At 33.0% G+C, this 19,874-nt stretch overlaps 2 protein-coding genes across 4 annotated transcripts in view; one reads left to right on the forward strand and one right to left on the reverse strand.

The window, feature by feature from the left end:
* The window catches only part of LOC128170918 (neurogenic locus notch homolog protein 2-like), a 658,320-nt gene extending 657,027 nt beyond the window's left edge, over nucleotides 1-1,293 (reverse strand). Inside the window, exon 1 of the mRNA XM_052836668.1 lies at nucleotides 1,089-1,293. Coding sequence (XP_052692628.1) covers nucleotides 1,089-1,176 — 88 coding nt within the window. The 5' untranslated portion in view covers nucleotides 1,177-1,293. The remainder of the gene's footprint in view (nucleotides 1-1,088) is intronic.
* Nucleotides 1,294-11,428: 10,135 nt separating this feature from the next.
* LOC128170933 (uncharacterized) lies at nucleotides 11,429-19,874 on the forward strand. Of its 3 annotated transcripts, none has more exons than XM_052836708.1 (4): nucleotides 11,429-12,584; nucleotides 12,764-12,830; nucleotides 13,459-13,963; nucleotides 15,915-19,874. In XM_052836708.1, the coding sequence occupies exons 3-4, from the start codon at nucleotides 13,465-13,467 to the stop codon at nucleotides 16,787-16,789; spliced, it is 1,374 nt and encodes a 457-aa protein (XP_052692668.1). In that variant the 5' UTR covers nucleotides 11,429-12,584; nucleotides 12,764-12,830; nucleotides 13,459-13,464; the 3' UTR covers nucleotides 16,790-19,874. The 3 variants fall into 3 exon arrangements, with proteins under 3 accessions (XP_052692668.1, XP_052692670.1, XP_052692669.1); XM_052836710.1 differs by having other exon boundaries at nucleotides 13,459-13,780; XM_052836709.1 differs by having other exon boundaries at nucleotides 11,429-11,705.

Below are 19,874 nucleotides of genomic sequence, written 5' to 3' on the forward strand. Positions count from 1 at the left end.
CCTTTCTTCCTGATTATTTTCTGAGAAGAATTTTAAAGATTTACTTTATATATTCCTATGTTGAACTTCAACCCCTCATTGTGGCCCCACCCTACATCTGGGGATCATGATTTTCACAACTGTGAATCTACACTAGCTGAGGATGCTTTCACACAAGTTTTATTGTTCCTGGCTGATTAGTTTCTGAGAAAAATATTTTTAAAGATTTAAACTATATATTCCTATGTTTAACTTTGACCCCCCCCCCCCCCAATGTGGCCCAACCCTTCTCCCGAGGGTCATGATTTTCACAAATTTAAATCTGTGCTACCTGCATGGTACCTTCGTGGATGTTTTCACACAAGTTTCAGTTTTCCTGGTTTTATGGTTCCTGAGAAGAAGATTTTTGAAAATTTCTCGAAAATGTTCATAAATTCCTAATCATCTCCATTTGCAAAAAGGTGTGGTCCTTAATTGCTACATTTTTGAATTTCCTTAGGCTAAGGATGCTTTGTGCCCAGTGTCGTTGAGAATGGCGCAGTGGTTTCTGAGATGATGTTGAAAATGTGAAAATTTTACAGACAGACAGACAGACGGACAGCTGGACAGACAGACAAACGACAGACAAGATGTTATCAGAATAGCTAACTTGAGTTTTCAGCTCAGGTAAGCTAAAAAATCGAACTGATGTCCCTGTCATTAAACACCATAGTAAACTGGCCAAAATTTGTCGAGTCATAGCTCCCTATAACTCGTGATGGCTCGTAGCTTTAAGTCCTGACAGTGTGACCGTGACTTAGATATTTACTTCAAAACATGCATTATTGTAAACAAGTATCTTAGAGACTGCGACTATCGGAATCATATAACCCAATACCTTACATTACTGGACAATAGTAGTCCTAGCACTTTTCATCATCATTCTGATTCTGTTTTTGAATCATTTTGACAACAAAATTTGTAAATCATTGGTCTATACAAATTTACAGTGGATCCAATTATTTCACATGTGAAACACTTAGTCTAATTAAGTATAATTACGTACACTTGTGTTGATGTGCATTTACGGTATTATTGTTAAAATGAGTTTGTGCTTTAAATTTACTTACCATACGCCGCCTGGGAGACTGCAAGCAGACAGAACCACACAGTGACGACATCAAAGTGATACACAGAGTGTCCGAATATGGACACCATGGTAGTGTCTTGTCGATCTGGTCAAATAAGATTACTCTATGAGTATAGACATGGTCACTCAACAGAAAAAGTAGTAATAGGAAGGTTAAAACGGGAAGGCGTTGTGAATTTAAGACGTAGAGAAGGCGCAGACTCCATGGTCACGTGACAAGGAAGTTAAACATGAAGTAAAGAGAGCTTATTATAATATTCATCGACTAGCATACAACAAAGAAAACCTCGATTGTTTGAGATGCAATAGCAATACAGTTCTATTTAATCTTAATTTCATATTAGATGAATACATATATCCATATATCATGACTATGATTTTATTTAATTTATTTCAAAGAGGCATGGTCACAATTTTAGTTAATAATATCTTGTTTTCGATTTTAATGTTTACAATGCTTCAGAAGGACATTTTTAATGTTATTGCCATTCAATGAGTTGTAAGCAAATTACAGAGATTACAATTCTTTGCCAAGTAAACAAAGCTGCTGTTTACATTTTGAATGTTGAAGTGAAAATTTCAGGTTTAGACCTAAAATAAATGTGTAAAATTTTAGGAACTGTTTAGTTATGCTTAACATGAAAATCAAATACAGATCAGCTTGAAAAATATTTTAAATTGGTATATTGAACCTCTGAAAACAAAAACAGGGCACAAGCCTTGTTAATATAACAAAGAATTGTGAGCCATGTATCTTTTAACTTTCTTTTTATCATTAGAAATGCATTCCTAAAGCATTGTAAAAAATACAAAAAGAAAAACAGAAATTGACCAAAATCGTAGCCATGCCCTTTTAAGTACTTATTAAATGAATAAATAACTGTCTAAATAAATAATGTTCTTTTTATATAGAGGCATCCGGCAGGAATCTTGAGACTTGACAAAACAGACGATGCAAGTGAAATAATAAGATGATTAACAAAAGACTACTATTTCCATGATAGCTCAATAAAAAGGAATGGATGGTATGCGAATGATAAAACCCAAAAAAAAACACCCATTCGTCCTACTATGTCCTCTCCCCAACTGCTCTGATAAGCACTCAAATAAGGGAAAGTAAGTTTTCAAAAATAAGAAAGTTTGTTCTGTGTTTTGATAAAATGTATTTTCATTCATTCAACTTTTTCTTACAATATCGTCGACACGTTTCAATTTAATACAATTATACATATTGGTCAGAGGTAACATAGTTTAGATGGATTTATATAATGTATTTTAATTTAATTAATTTATAAAATGTGCCATATTTTATTCTGAATAAATTAGCTAAAATTGTGCTCAATAACTTTCATATGTGTCTGTAATAGCGGTAAACACAAATTACGAACGCATTATTACATCATTAAAAAGCTATGGTCAAAGCACTTGTCGTGGCATGTAATAATATACAAGAAATCTATAATATATAGATCTGTATACACAATAAATGTACATTAAATCGATTAAAAGTAAAATAAACAATAAAATATTTCATTTTGTGTTTCATGCTGTTTAAGATTTAGCTAAATTTGCAGAAAAAATACTATTAAGGCAGCAGTTATAAAAGTTTGTTGTTGTTTTTTTTTTTGTTTTTTTTTTTTTGGGGGGGGGGGTATTTTTTGTACGGCTACACACCTCTTAATTCCCTGTTTGGGAAAAAGTAAATATGAATTAGTAACATTATAACCAACAAAAATATATTTAATATAAATTTATAAATACATGTCATATTTGTATACCCGCTGCGCACTCTTAGAATACCAAACTATTTCCTTTCGACATTGAGGAACTATTTCTTTCTATACGTAACTTCTAATATACATATACGTCTAGTCTACGAAAACATAGCATAACTTATGATATATCTAATGTTTATCATTTATGGTGAGATAAATGTACAAGAATATTACTTTAATTTTTGCACTCAAACAAAGTAAGATGGAAAGTTTTTTTTAATAGATTCATGTGATTTATTATCTGAACAAATTGTTCTTGTAAATAAACCCACATACTGACACATAGACAGTGTACAGCTGTTTAATCTTTGTTAAAATGTATAAAATAACACGTTATTTATTAGTATTTGGGACTTTTAATACAGGCATTGGTTCTTGGGTATATAAATATTGATTTACAAACTAAAGTCTTCAGCTTTCTTCTTCCTCCGCTTAACCACTATAACAATTGGGTTATTGAATAAAGAGGCCTGCATGTACAGATAAGTACGTATCAGGAACTAAACACAGCGCATGGATCCCTTAGAAGCCGCATGCAAACACTGTACGCATTATTATTTAAGCAGAAAAGTTATTTTTTTCTTATAGTTTCTAATGAAAATCTCAGTGACTGTCGCCCAAAAATTGTGTGTAGACATGGTATAGGATGGTATTTGAAAAAAAAAATAAACATGTTTAGAGTGCGTCAATTTGGGACCAAGTTGAGTCATCTTTTTTGAAAATAAATCAAGTCGGTTTTAAGAATACATCATTGAAATGAAATTAAGGATGAAAGAGATGTAATAAACAATAAATATAGAAATTAAATGTCAGACTTTATGTTGAGAATAAAGGTACATCTGCTCATAAATGTAAAGACAAACAAAATACGTTGAATAATAGATAAAATGATACAATGTAAGGTTTTGTAGAAAAGGATACTATATATATATATATATATATATATATATATATATATATATATATATATATATATATATATATATATATATATATATATATATATATATATATATATATATATATATATATATATATATATATATATATATATATATATATATAAAGTATTGTACTTTTGATGAATGATAATAGTTTTGGTTCAAAATTAAATTGTTCTTGCCTCAGATTTGGGTACACTAGATAATCGTCGCATGAACTTCATATTTCATCATTTCTAATGAAGATTGTTCTTCTTTTTAATATGATTCATAATATTAGCTAACGACTTAAAAAAAATTAAAAATCAAAAAGTGTATTTCGTTAACAATATGTGCTTTTTCTTTGTTTTAGATATTGGTTAGCAAATCATTCACAGCAGCTAGATCTATTTAACTTGTCGACGATGTCTTTTTCATAACAGGGAATGTTTTATTTATATGTTACGCATTAAACTGATGTAAAACCACATGGTTAACTCCATATAGAATACAATTTGAACATATTATCAGTATTATATTATGTTATATTGTTCCACCAATATATAATTCATGCGTTATGATTTGAATGTATTTCATTATGCTGTCCCTGTCAGATATTCTCCGTGTAACACCATGATGACGTCATTACGTGGTCTTGTTTACTGGTGATATCCCGCGCTTTAAAACTCTATTAATTGTAAATTTAAATGTTCAAGGTAGTAGTGTGAAGTTGTCTAAATGACAAGAAAATAACTTTTCCTTTATGCAAAAAAGTTACAAAGCTAAAACAAAGTCAGCTTATTTTAAAAAAAAAATGTTTGTATAATTACATAAAGAAGGGCAAATCATAGCACTGGTTCTTTGTTGAGATTTTTAATTTAACAACTTATAGTATAGTTCTCTATCTGGCAATGAATAACAAATATAACTCTCTTTTTATGATGAATGTGGTTATTGCTTTGAAAAATTTCACTGATTATTAATTGAATGATTTACTTTATTAGAATAATTCATTGATTAGTAATGTTGTTTTTTTTATGAAATGTGTATCGAAGAGTGATACATCCCTTGTAAAACATTTCGTGGTTGATGGGAAAATACCATGCAAAATCTTTACAAGAACAGCATTGTGCAGTTTTCCTGTAACTCACCGACATGTGTTTAAAAATAAACTGTACAAGCTATGAAGCTTTTGAATGTTGCTTTTATTCAATTGCAGTGTGGGTTTTTATCTCAGTCAACACATTTTTCTTAACTCTACCCAAAATTAAACAATTAAAGGAAAAATATTCACTTTAACAAACATTTAAATTCTTTTTTTTTATTTCTATTGTTTTTTTTATTGTCAGAACAGCAGTTTAGTTAGTCTAGTGATGTTCATCAATTAAATATGCCCATTAAAACTTTTCTATCAGGCGTAATTATTTAAGTAATTAAAAACAGCATTGGTGTTTTTGTATAGAAGATAAATATCACCTTGTTAATTGTTGCGTTATACAATATCATTTGCATCTTGTTTTATTTACTTTTGCAGCATTCAAATCTATGTTGTTTTAATGAAAGTGTCATTTGCTGTTCAATTTTCTATGTTTTCTTAATCGTCGCGGACCTATGAACTCTACAATGAAAATATATAATATTCTACGAGACATTGTTTTATGCCGAATGAATGACGCAAAAGATAGTCTCGCCAAGTCACAAATCATAGCAGCTTCCGATGGTAATGACTTATTTAAAAGTACATATCAAACAACAATGTTAAAATGATCTTCTCAAGTGATAATTTATTTTAGAACAGTCCGTTAAGTCAAGTTTTAATCAGACGACTTGTTGCAAATATAAATCAATATTTATTTGGGTAAGTTTGTTTTTTTTGTTTTTTTTTTTTTTTTGTTTATTCCTTTTTTTTTTTCTTTTTTTTTTTTTTTTTTACTTTATTCTTGTTGTTGGGGGGGGGGGGGGGGTAACATTGCATTCACTTGACACTATTCATTCAAGGATCACTCCCAGTGTAACGTGTTAACGTTTAAGTGGCGTGCACTCAAGAGTAGAGTATCTTTCCGGTATTGTTTAAGTAGTGGAATATAATGATTATGAATGAGTTAAACTGTATTGCTGTCGTTTTATCAATGGAATAAATACAAAAGTGGAACAACGAAAGCATAAGTGACGAGTTTCCTTGACACATTATATTTTAATATATCGTTATACACTTAAATTATTGTTTTATATTCACTCATATAGTACCTCGGACTTATTTTCATAAAAATCAGACTCGTTTTCATAAACGTTTCTTTTTGGTAAGCTCAACACCTGACTGAAGCTACACTGTGTATGCTTTGTTATATGAGCTAATGAAAAAGAGTCCCACAGTTTTTTTGCGGTAAATATAGTTCTATAGTAGAATCAAGCATATCTTTTACAGCATACGCCCTAGCATAATATAACATTGAAATCTTATAGCATAGCAATGGAATCTCATACCATAATATTGGAATCCCATACCATAGCATATTATCTCATTCGTCAAACCATAGCATAACATACACCATGATTTTATTTCGATTTTAAATGATTTTATTAAATAAAGAAGAAATATTCACATTGCAGATTAGTGGTAAAGTATGGCTTCTAATTATTTTACTCCAACATTTTTGGATCTCTTCTGTGTATGGATGCGTTTTGTTCAAATCTCATAGCAATACATGAATATCTCATAGCTTATCAATTAACCGCATATCATATCATAACAAAACGTTGTAAAAGATATCCATGAAATGACTGTAAGACAAATGCTTAGTTACACAACTGTCTATCTTAAACACATATCCTACTAACTGGAATGATATTTGTACGTATCCAATATGTATATCAAAGGGGACTTGGTGTGTAAGAAACAATAATTTTACAAGAAATACTATACCTACTGTCTTAACCACCACCTGTCCTGTACATTGACAGTGTGATATCTAATACAACGATAAACTGCCAGGAGTTATCTTCCGTGAAGAGTATTCTCGTTATATACAGGGAGCTCTGTGCAGTAGATGTGTGTTGTGTGTAGTAATTATTGTTTGTATATTGCACTCATATAATAACATGTCGTTTTCGACATTAACGTATCAGTGCTACCACGCAAAGTTGCATATGTAGAAAAAAAGATTAACAATAAATAATGATTACAGGAAAGAAATATATTCAATGTACACTGTATATATATATATGTTTTTGTCAGAAGAAAGAAAAAAAAATATATCTACTTGTATTGATAATTTAAAAGGTGTTTGGCGTATATAACGAAATTGACTCATAAACGCAGAGTGGATACTCAATATTTATATAAATAATCAGCTACATATTACACACATTTTACATATCCGTAAATTTACAGAAGCAAATTTCATACAAATGTATTCTTATCTGGCCTACACACTGAAGGGTTTCACTGACATCTACTTTTTTTTAGACTATATAGAAGTCGTCTTTTTCTGGTTAATAGCACTTATAGAGTTTTTGCTGTCTTTGAAACTAACACGATAACACAGGGAAGGGTATATTGAAAATATATAAGCAATGAAGAAAAGCAATTGGAGGCAAACCACATGCAATATGACATCAGAATGTTAATACATGTTTCCTACAAAGTATTAGGAAAACATTATTTAGTAATTTTTTTTAAGTATGAACAGATAAGGCTAATGTAAAAATTTAAACAATAGTATTCCATTTCCATTTATAACTGAACTTCGAACAGATCAAGTGACCCTTCTTTTAAGCTTAGGGGTAGAGTATAGTTTCAAGACATGTATTCATGCAGTAGCTCTACTCTCAATTCTCATATAAATTTAGTTGAAATAATTAAGGAATTTTAAAGAAATATATTTTGCAACACCGAGGCGTAACCAATTTTTTTTAATGTTTTTTTTTTGTTGGGGGGGGGGGTGTGCATTCATTTGACATTATTCATTCAAGAATCACTTCCAGTGAAACGTTTGAACATTTAGGTTGCGTGCACTCAAGAGTATATTTCCGGTATTGTTTAAGTAGTGGACTATAACGATTATGAATGAGTTACAATGCTGTCGTTTTATCACTAGAATAATAAAACAAGTGGAGCATTGGAATTCTCAATGACCAGTTTCATTGAAAATTTATAATGTTTCTACATATTGCTATACACACTACATTGAAATTATTTAAAGTATTTACTTATATTGTACTTCGGACTCTTCGTTTTCATAAACATTTCTTTTAGGTAAGATCAACACCTGAATGAAGCTGCACTGTGTTTGCTTTGTTATATGAGCTAATGCAACAGTGTCCCAGTATGCAACAGTTGAATATATATTCTAAAACAATGTCCCACAGCGAATTTTGTTGATATTTATCGCCGTAAACATTGTTCTACAGAAAGGTTGAACATATCTTTTACAACATACGGAATAGTAAAACACAGCATTGAAATCGTATAGCATAGCATTAGAATCCCATACCATAGCATTGGAGTCCCATACCATAGCATACAATCTCATTCACATTGCAGATTCATGGTAGATTTTGGCTTTTTATTATTCTATTCCAAAATATTTGTAACTCTTCTGTGTGTCACAATTTATATTAAAAGGCCTGGAAATCCCCTCGTTTACAAACTTAACTTTGAACAGATAAAGATGCAGAACCGTGAAAATAGCTTTATTTACAGCGTAAAGAAAACATATAAAGCTAATGCATACAACCCTCTCTAAACACACACACACACACACTCATACACTCAATTCACACACGCAAATAGCTGAAAAATCACAAAATGCATTCACACAAACAATATTTAAAAAAAATAAACTAACCCCCTAAATACCCCCCAACATATGTAAACAGAATAAATAACCCGACTTTGGCTGATGTCACTTATGAATGCTAAGTCCGGACAATGCTTTTGGGAAGTTGTATTTTAATAAATAAATTCACCCGCATTAGGTACGTGCATAGTTCAGACTACAATTTATGTTAATCACTGGTGATATGGATACATCACACGTTCATGTATATCGTATAACCTGGTACACGTGCGTAGAGATACTTTCATGTAAATCCAACCTTTCGTCACGGATGTTATTGGACCATATCACCAGCTACAATGTGCCCGTGCGTCAGCGTGTGTTACATTTCCCACGTTGACGATGGGTCCACGATGGTTAGCTTCTCGTTGTCCTGCACTAACGGATGATACCGTCTTGTATATAACCAACCACACACACTCAGCTAGTCACCTAAAATTCAATTCATTGTCGGGTCCTCAGTGAAAATTACAACACTACACTGTTCAAAAACACACATTATATTCAACCGTCGGACTACAATATCTTATATTCCTATACAAACAAACAAACATTCCATACAACACTTAGCAAAGGACAATATAGATATCTACTTACGTATGCGCATTCTAAATTTAAATGATAATGAAAAATACTTCTCACTTACTGCTGTTCTTTCTCAATACGGTTTATCGTACTTTCAACAAACACGAATTCTATTCAAACACTCCACACAGGATTAAACATAGGCCACACAGGTCCTAAGACATATTGTTAAACTCCACGAAGGTTCACACAGAAAGACACACCTTCTCTCATCAACGACCTGGCCGGAACTAACTCATGCACGAAAACCGGTCTAACAAACAATGACTAGCTGACCTTGGCACTCTATGGAGCGCCGTTACTCACAAATATTAATAGACTAATAAAACTTTAATTGAACATATATACAAAATTGTGACACTGTGTATGGATGTGTTTTGTTCAAATCTCATTTCATTCCATTGAAAATCTCATTGCATTCAATAAAACTGCATATGATAGCATAGCATAACATTGTAAAAGATATGCATGAAATGACTGTAAGACAAATGCCTAGTTACACAACTGCCTATATTTACCACACATCCTACTAACTGGAATGATATTTGTACGTATCCAATATGTATATCAAAGGGGACTTGTCTCAGGAACAATAACTTTACAAGAAACACTATACCTGCTGTCTGTACCAACACCTGTCCTGTACATTGACAGTGTGTTATCTAATACAACGATAAACTGCCAGGAGTTATCTTCCATGAAGTGTATTATCGTTATATACAGAGAGCTCTGTGTAGTAGATGTGTGTTGTGTGTGGTATTTATTGTTTGTATATTGCACTCATATAATAACATGTCGTTTTCGATATTAACATATCAGTGCTACCACACAGAGTTGCATATGTAGAAAAAAAATAACCAATATATAATGGTTACAGAAAAGAAATATATTCAATGTACACTGTACATGTATATGTGTTTGTCAGAAGAAAATGGGAGAAATATATCTTCTTGTATTGATAATTTACAAAGTGGTTAGCGTATTTAACGAATTTGACTCATAAAAATCAGAGTGGATACTCAATTTGTATATAAATAATTAGCTAAATATTACACACATTTTACATATCCGTTAATTTACAGAAAAATACTTCAAACAAATATATTTTTTGTTTATCGAAGTCGTCTTGTTCTGGTTAATAACACTTATAGAGTTGTTACTGTCTGTAAAATTAACATAATAACACAGGTAAGTGTACATTAAAAATATATAAGCAATAGAGGAAAGCAATCGGAGGCAAATTACATGCAGCATGACATCAGAATGCTAATACATGTTTCCAACAAAGTATTAAGAAAACATTAGTAAAAACATTTGAGTTTAACATATAAGACTAATGAAACATTAAAACAACGGTATTCAGTTTCAAATTATAACGGAATGTCAGAGAAAACAAATAATGTCATTGACAAGATCAAATGGCTCTGCTTTGAAGCTTAATCGAAGAATACATTTTCAAGACATGAACTCAGTAACTTAACAGGTTATTCTCATATAGATGTGATTAAAAGAATTTACGAATTTTCAAGAAAAATATTTTGCAATTCTTGAGGCGTTGCAAATCCTTTCAAATGATTTGCAAGTCCCACTTAAAATGTTATTTATATTTATCACATTTATGTTAAGCTCAATATACAGTGGTATCACACATGTAATGAATTTTTGATATTACACTGTGTATTCGAACCAAACGTGACGTCATAATTAAATATTACGTAGGTTTTGGTCATTGATTAACGTAGAATGAAAAATTCAAAGATATAAACCAGTTGATGTGTGGAGTTGTAAATGCAAAGCATTCATTGCTACTTTTTTTTCATGAATAAATATAAATATTTTTTTTTTGGTATTTTGTTGAGATTTAATTCAATAATTCATAATTTAGTCTTTTACCTGTCAATTAATAAATAACATAACTCTCTTCTATTGATGAATGTGGTTATTGCATTATTGTTTATTGAATGATTTACTTTATTAGAATAATTCATTGATTAGTAATCACTTGATAAGAATTGCACGCTGTGTTAGACAAATATACGACTTTTATGTATTTATGAAATGTGTATCGAAGAGTGTTACATCCTTTTTAAAACATTACGTGATTGGTTGGAAACATACCATGCAAAACTTTACACGAACAGCATTGAGCAGTTTCAATGTAACTCACCCAGATGTGTTTAAAAACACATTAATGTCCATAAATAGTTTATGCATGTTGACCACTTTATTTGTATGTTTTGTTTACCACGTGGTATTGTTTTCCACTACTGTGTATTTTTAGTTTAGGCATGCGCACTGGCAAGTTATGCATATTAGCTAGTCTGCGCATGCGTAGTCATTGTTCATTTTGTAAACATCCATGATTGTCCACGGTTTGTGAAAGAAGATGTTTACATGAATTACGACCCCGTCCGTCCAATTTTACGATATTCTGCGACTTCAACAATTCACTAACGGGGCCTGGTGTGTGTTTTCATAGGTAACGTTATCTATATCTCGTTTTTTAGCGAATTATCAAGGCTTCATGGTACTCCAGGAGTGATTTTCGCGCGGTTCAAAATGGCGCCAGTGACACTCCAGTCATAACATTGTTGCCCATCGATGTCAAAGTTATTGTGTGCGATGTACCAGAGACGTGGATGTGATTTATTATACAGCAGTTTGAACTTGTGTATATTTGCGTGTAATGGGTGAAAATATCTGTGTCAACTTTTTCTATTGTTTATTTCATAATGTCAACATTGATAGTGGGCGATTCGCATGTGAAAAGACTCAAAACATTTTTAGGTTAACGTCGTTCCGCTAATTTTGTGTTTAATATATATGAACTCAAAGAGGTGAACTATTTCGGTATAAGTCGAGGACTTGTGAACAATGGTCACCATCTATCCCTTATTACATCTGCAGTGCGAGGGTGTAGACCTAAGCACCTAATTGTTTTCATTGGAGGCAATGATTTGGACTCGAGTGAACTAGATTTTAGTTTGAAATGTATTGTTTCTAAATTGACTGCCTATGTGACTCAACTTAAAAGGTGTTTCCATTTAAAGTCTGTTACCGTGCTTTGTTTTCTCCCTAAAGAAGTGACTAGAACTATAGGCTGTCTTATTTATAATCAACGAGTCAAAAAAGCTAATAGACTTCTTAAGCAATTTTGCGCTTGTCACACAGTAACATTTTAGAAGCTGAGAGGATTCGCGGAAAGTCAGAAACCAGTTTTATGCGACGGGGTTCATCTTAATGACTTGGGGTTCCATAAACTGTTTAGACAGATCAGAGGTGTCCTATTAATTCAGCTAAGACAGGAACCCAAGCCTAGTCCTTCTGTAAACAGCAATGACGACAGGGGCTTCTAGCTGTAAATATTGCTTTGTAACCACCCATCGTGCAATTTTATTTCTCATATTTTTGTTTAATAAGTCGGTTACGCTTTAAGTAATTGAAATTTTACCAAGTGTTCCTTAAACCTTTAACAATTTTATTAGATTAACCTTATGTTTGTAATATTATCTATTTAAACTGATATGTTTATTTCAGTTCAAAGCATCCAGATGAATCTGAAGATAAGACTTTGCATCACTTGTTATAATTTGTTTGGACACAGGTAACAGCTTTGTTTTTTGGTCTATGACAATTTACCAAACAAATACCAGAATATGAATATTTCTGGTTATTTTAAAGCTATATCAGCTGATTTGAATGAATATAAGAAACAGCTCCAATGCTATGGCGACAGAAGCAATGATACATGTATGATATGATAAACAGTTTTGCAATGTTTACATATAAAACAGAGCCTCAGGCTATGCTAAGCAACTAAATTGGTGTACAAGCTGCAATGTTTATACATAACATGATTTAGCTTGATGCAAGTATGCAATCGATTACTTTCGTCAAAGTCTTCAGATACATTGCATGTCGTGATGCTGTTTAGCAAAAATGTACACCTCTAGTGCTATTGTATATGTAAGTGATAAAACTGCTAAATGTATGGCAGACTTCTTTCTGCTATAAGCAATGTGTTATAACATTTATAACAAGCTTAACACTAATTGTCTGAGAGCATTACATTTATATACCTGGGGTATATAACAAGCTGCTATACCACAGTTTTACATTACATTAGATCAGTTTAAAGATAGCATGAAAGCTTTTTGGCTATGCATATTCTTGTATATGTTCATTTTAGTATATATTAACATCTTCATTTCTTTTATATTTTACTCTATTAGATTTAGATGGCATCCACACCAAAACGCAGGAGGCGGAACAAGGCAGCCTCGAATCCTCCCACAGAAACCCAACCTCAAAGCGGTCTTATGTCTCATGAGGACATGGAAACGATGATAAGGACGTGTATGGCCTCTATCATCCCAACCATCGAAGATACTTTTCGACGCTATATGGATGAATATCACCATGTTGAGAACAATCCTTCATCGTCAATCCCCATGCAGACTGCAACTTCACAACAGCAATCAGCCGACACACAACAAGCCTCTTCACAAGCAGTAACACCTTACCATTCCCTACTGCAAGAGATAACTTCTCAAGGTATGCAGTTGCTTAATCAGAATACTGAAGGGGATTCACGCTCGGCAACTGGTTTAACATTGGGTGTAGATTCCAAAATTAGGGCAAAAATCCACGCCAAACAGTTCATCAAATGTGCTGTCCTGTTGCCAAATGATTTTGATCATGAAGAGACAAACAAGTATGAATCAGTTGATAGAAATGGTGAGCTCATTTTTGTTTAGGCAAACGACAAGGGCCCTATCAAATCTATAACTAAATGGGTAGAGGCGTTCCACATAATTGTCGAAATCTATGCAGAAAAGTTTCCCCACGAAATTGAAAACTTAATGACGTACGCACACACTGTGCAAAGAATTGCTGACTCGTGTGGAGACTCTGCTGCTTTAATGTATGATGAAAAGTTTAGGCGATGGCGCGAAAAAGAACCTTCATTATGCGCTTGGGAGAAGAAAAAATATTGAGCTATACCAAGAAGCTTAAGTTTCTGGACTAGATTTTAATCTCGAGTACAAGCCCTTTTGTGTGCCCAATCCAAGTCACATAACTACTGCTATTCCCTCAACAATGTTGGCTCGTGCACAAAAAACAACTGTCCCCATCAACATGTTTGCCATTACTGTGCGGGAAAGCATCCGCGAAGACAGTGTCCCAATAGACCAAAACAAACCTTTGCAAAACAAAATACTAGAAAACCTGCCAGTTATCTTGACGGCTATGATCCATCTTTGACCCAAATCTTAATTAGTGGGTTTACCTTTGGTTTTAGAATCCCATATTAGGGGGAACGTGCTTTTAGAGTTTCTAGAAATCTCTCTTCTCTGAACAATAATGATGGAATCCTTCAAAGTAAACTCAGCAATGAATTACGAGCCCACCGTATAGCCGGGCCTTACCCAAATCCACCATTTCCTAATATACAAGTTTCACCTCTTGGATTGGTAGCCCAAAAAGCTGTCGGTGAATTTCGTTTGATACATCATTTATCTTATCCTGAGGGTATGTCTATAAATCACAACATACCTAAAGATTTGTGTACAGTACAATAGCAATCAGTAGAAACGGCTACATGTATTAATATAATTAGACAATTGGAAAGGGGTGCGTTGTTAGCAAAAACAGATCTTGAGAATGCTTATAAACAGATCCCTATTAATCCAGATGATTTCGAACTACTTGAATTCATGGTAGACAATATGTATTACTACGACAAAACATTGCCTTTTGGACTCAGCTATTCATGTAATCTTTTTTGAAAAAATCAGCTCGGCTCTTCAATGGATCCTTGAAACAAAATTATCTGTTTTACATTGCGTGCAGATCATAGACGATTTTCTTTTCCTAAGTGAACCCCACTCATCAACATGTTACAGTGCTCTGTTTGCCTTTTATCAACTATCCAATGACATTAGCTTACCCGTAAAATCAGAAAAAAACTGTTTACCCCACCATAACTCTCACATTTTTGGGCCTGGAATTAGATACCTTGAACTTCGAAATTCGATTACCTCAAAATAAATTAACTCAATTGAAATTGGAAATTCAAAAATTCAAAGCAAAGCGTTCTTCAACTTTGAAGGAACTGCAATCTTTAATTGGTATGCTAAATTTTGCCTGAAGTGTAGTTCCTCCTGGTCGTACTTTTTTAAGACGTCTTATAGATCTAACAATTGGCCTCAAAAACCATATCACCACAGTCGACTGTATCTACAGGCAAACTGCATGCTTGGGGGGTGTTTTTGAATCAATTCAATGGCAAAGGTTTCTTTCCTTCTGGCATATCCCATTCTTCATCTTCATTGCCTTTTTTTACTGATGCTAGTAATGCCGGATTTGGATGCACATTTCGCACAAAATGTATTTACTCCAAGTTTGCTCCTGAATGGTTAAAGTACCACATTTCAGTTAGAAAATTTTACCTATTGTCATTGCATTAGAATTATGGGTACCTCTTCTGAAGAACTGTATCGTTGTATTACATTCTTACAATATAGCAGTTGTGCATGTGATTAACAAAACTACACCAAAGGACCCTAACCTAATGCAATTGATGAGGCGTTTAATGATTCTTTCATTGCAACACAACATTCATTTCCATGCCAAACATATTCCAGGAATTTCTAATACAGCCGCTGTTTTACTATCTCGCTTGCAGGTGAAATAATTCAAAGCCCGCTTTCCACATATGGACATCGAGCCAACTCCAGTTCCTCCAGCATTAGTGCGGATTTGACTGAAACAGCCAATTTTTTAGTCCGCAACTCTCTGTCTGAATCAACATTATCAGCTTACAAATCAGCTTATTTAACCTACAACTTTTTTATTGAACAATCTTTTCAATATAACGCATCCCCTCTACCACCCTATGTTCATCACCTGTCTACATTTATTGCACATTGCTACCTGAAAGGATTTGCCGCATCCACTACTTCAACACTGGTTTCGTCACTTAGTTTTATTTTACAACTTGGTAACTCCACAGATATTACACAACATTTCAGCATTCGTAAAATGCTTCAGGGATTCCGGAAATCGAAACCATCATCTGACTCACGGCTACCTATAACCCCAACAATTCTGAAGAAAATAATTCATGCTTTGGAGTTTAGTACCACATCAGCTTTTACTAAATCCCTCTTCCGGGCCATGTTTACCTTAGCATTAAGTACTTTTTTACGAGTAGGAGAGCTTACCAAAACAAATGCTCCAACCCAGCATTTCCTTCTTTTTGGAAATATCACGTTAGGATCCGATAGTCCATGCAATAGGTATATAGATATAAATATACCTCACTTTAAGCATTCTAAAGCAAACACAACTACTCTACGCCTGCAGCAAAACACGACGGATCCTTTAGTTTGCCCATGCCAAGCACTTCTACATTACCTAAATCTTAGGAAACATTCCTCACCATCAGAGCCGTTATTTTCCTTAATGGATGGTTCGCCCATCTCGCGTCAATACTTCACACAGCAACTGCGTTCGGCTTTAGCTTTTTGTAATTTTGGACTTGCATCTTTACAAAGCTAATAGCTTCCGCATTGGGGCTGCTACTACAGCTGCCTCTTAGAGGTTTTCGAAATTACAAATTCAGGGCATGGGTAGATGGAAGTCTGGTGCTTTTAAAAAGTACATTAGAATCCCAACACTTAAGTTTTGATTGACATTCGTTTGAGTTTTGACAGTTGCATGTGACAGTGAAGACAGGGGGTTCACGATCCTTTTTTCTAGCAACCATTAGACAGGGGCTACTGGTTGTGTTTTGAATATCTTTGCCATTATCTTACTTTGAGTCAGGGGCACAAAGAGTCAATTTGCTGGTACATGTTTTGTCTTTTGTAACAATAGTCTTTATGTTGTAACCTTTTTAGTTTATAGTTAATAGCAACCATTAGACAGGAGCTACTGGTTGTCTTTTTGACTTATCTTACTTTTAGTCGGGGACTAAAACACTCAAATTTGCTTGTACATGTATGCCTTTTCTAAAAATAGTCGTTATGTTGAAGGGTGTTCCATTTTCCACAAATTAGTTATTTTGTTATAACTTGGTACACTTTTTCTTAATCATGCACTGACATTTCTGTTCAACTGCAATGTGGTTTTTGGATATGGGGCGTTAACAAGATTGTCTATATTCATATATATACGGGTATATAAACCTATCGATTAGTGATATAGCCTATCTTGTTAAGGTGGCAGATGAACACCCCATATCTTTACTTATATACCAGGTACTTTATTATCTATTCCTGCCAAAGGTCTAAAACTTTTACTAGTCTCAATCTCAGGATACTTTGTGATATTTTCAAGGTTTTATGTATGAATATTGTTCTTCGAGTTTTATGTCATTTATAGGAGGAAATGCCTATTTTCTACTTGTCACATCACATCACTTATTCTTCATTTCGTATTATCGTATATTGTGACTTTGACTATGGCATTATGTTTCATGCAACTGTTATGCTATGTATTCTTCAATAAATGACCTGTTTTTTTTCTTTACGAAAGAGTTGAGTTTTGCTACGTAATATGATAGATGTGATCAGGCAGGCATAAAACAAATTTATGTCCATAAATAGTTTTTGCATGTTGACCACTTTATTTGTATGTTTTGTTTACCACGTGGTATTGATTTCCACTACTGTGTATTTTTAGTTTAGGCATGCGCACTGGCAAGTTATGCATATGAGCTAGTCTGCGCATGAGTAGTAATTGTTCATTTTGTAAACATCCATGATTGTCCACGGTTTGCCACCACCCTGCCCTCCACTTTTTTATTGTACATCATTTGTAAGGCAGATGAACACCCCATATCTTTACTTATATACCAGGTGCTTTATTATCTATTCCTGCCAAAGGTCTAAACCTTTTACTAGTCTCAATCTCAGGATACTTTGTGATATTTTCAAGGTTTTATGTATTAATATTGTTCTTCGAGTTTTATGTCATTCATTGTCAGGATACTTTGTGATATTCTCAAGGTTTTATGTATGAATATTGTTCTTCGAGTTTTATGTCATTTATTTAAGGAAATGCCTATTTTCTACTTGTCACATCACATCACTTATTCTTCATTTCGTATTATATTATATTGTGACTTTGACTATGGCATTCTGTTTCATGCAACTTTTATGCTATGTATTCTTCAATAGATGACCTGTTTTATTCTTTATGAAAGAGTTGAGTTTTGCTACGTAATAGTATTGATGTGAGCAGGCAGGCATACACAAGCTTTACAAGCCATAAAGCTTTTGAATGATTTTTTGTTCAATTACATTGTAGGTTTATATCTCACTCAACACGTTTTTCTTAACTCTCCCCAATTTATCTATTAAAGGAAAAATATATACTGTTACAAAAATTTAGATTCTCTTTATTTTATTTTTAACATCAATGTACATTTTTTAAATACGTCAAAAGTGTAGTTTATTTAGACTAGTTATGTTCATCAATTAGTTATGCCTTTTAAAACTTTTCTATCAAGCGTAATTATTTAAGTAATTAAAATCAGCATTGTTGTTTTTGAATAAGAGATAAATATCACCTGGTCTATTGTTGCGTTACATACAATATTATTTGCATTCTATTTCATTTCCTTCTGCAGCATTCAAAAACAATATAGTTTTATTGAAAGTATCAATTACTGTTCAAATTTCTATTTTTCTTCAATCGTCCAGGACCTATGGACTGTAAAATGAAAATGTATTATATGCTATGAGACATTGCTTTTGTGCCGACGGAATGGCCTCAAAGATAGTCCTGCCAAGTCACAAATCATACCAGATTCCGATGGTAATGATTTATTAAAAGTGCATCCCAAAAAAAAGTTTTATAATCATTTTTGCAAATGATAATTCAGTCTGGAAAAAGTCTGTCAAGGACAATTTTGATCAGATGACTTGAGAAAAATATAAATCAATATTTTTGTGTAATTTGTTTGTTGTTGTTGTTTGTTAGTTTGGTGGATTTTTTTTTTTTGTTTGGTTTTTGTTTTTGTTTTTTTGGAGGGGGGGGGGCAGGCATTGCATTCACTTGACACTATTTATTCAAGGATCACTTCCAGTGTAACGTGTGAACATTTAAGTGGCGTGCACTTTAGAGTAAAGTATCTTTCCGGTATTGTTTTAGTAGTGGAATATAACGTTTATGAATGAGTTTAACTGTAACTGTGTCGTTTTCTCCCTAGAATTAAAAAAAAGTGGAGCAATGTTATTCTCAATGACTATTTTTATTGAGAAATTATAATGTTTCTATATATATGTTATACACTCTACATTGACATTATTCTTATTTATTTACTTATATATAACACCTCGGACTCTTCGTTTTCATAAACATTTCTTTTTGGTTAGCTCAACACTTGACTGAAGCTACTCTGTGTTTGCCATGTTATATGAGCTAATGCAACAGTGTCCCAGTGTGCAACAGTTAAATTTATGTTCGAAATAACAATGTCCCACAGCGAATTTTGTTGATATTTATCGCCGTAAATATTGTTCTACAGTAAGGTCAAGCATATCTTTTACAACATACGCAGTCGTAAAACACAGCATTGAAATCGTATAGCTATCATCGGAATCCCATACCATAGCATACAATCTCATTCACATTGCAG

Source organism: Crassostrea angulata, chromosome 2, assembly GCF_025612915.1.
Source record: "Crassostrea angulata isolate pt1a10 chromosome 2, ASM2561291v2, whole genome shotgun sequence".
NCBI lineage: Eukaryota > Metazoa > Mollusca > Bivalvia > Ostreida > Ostreidae > Magallana > Magallana angulata.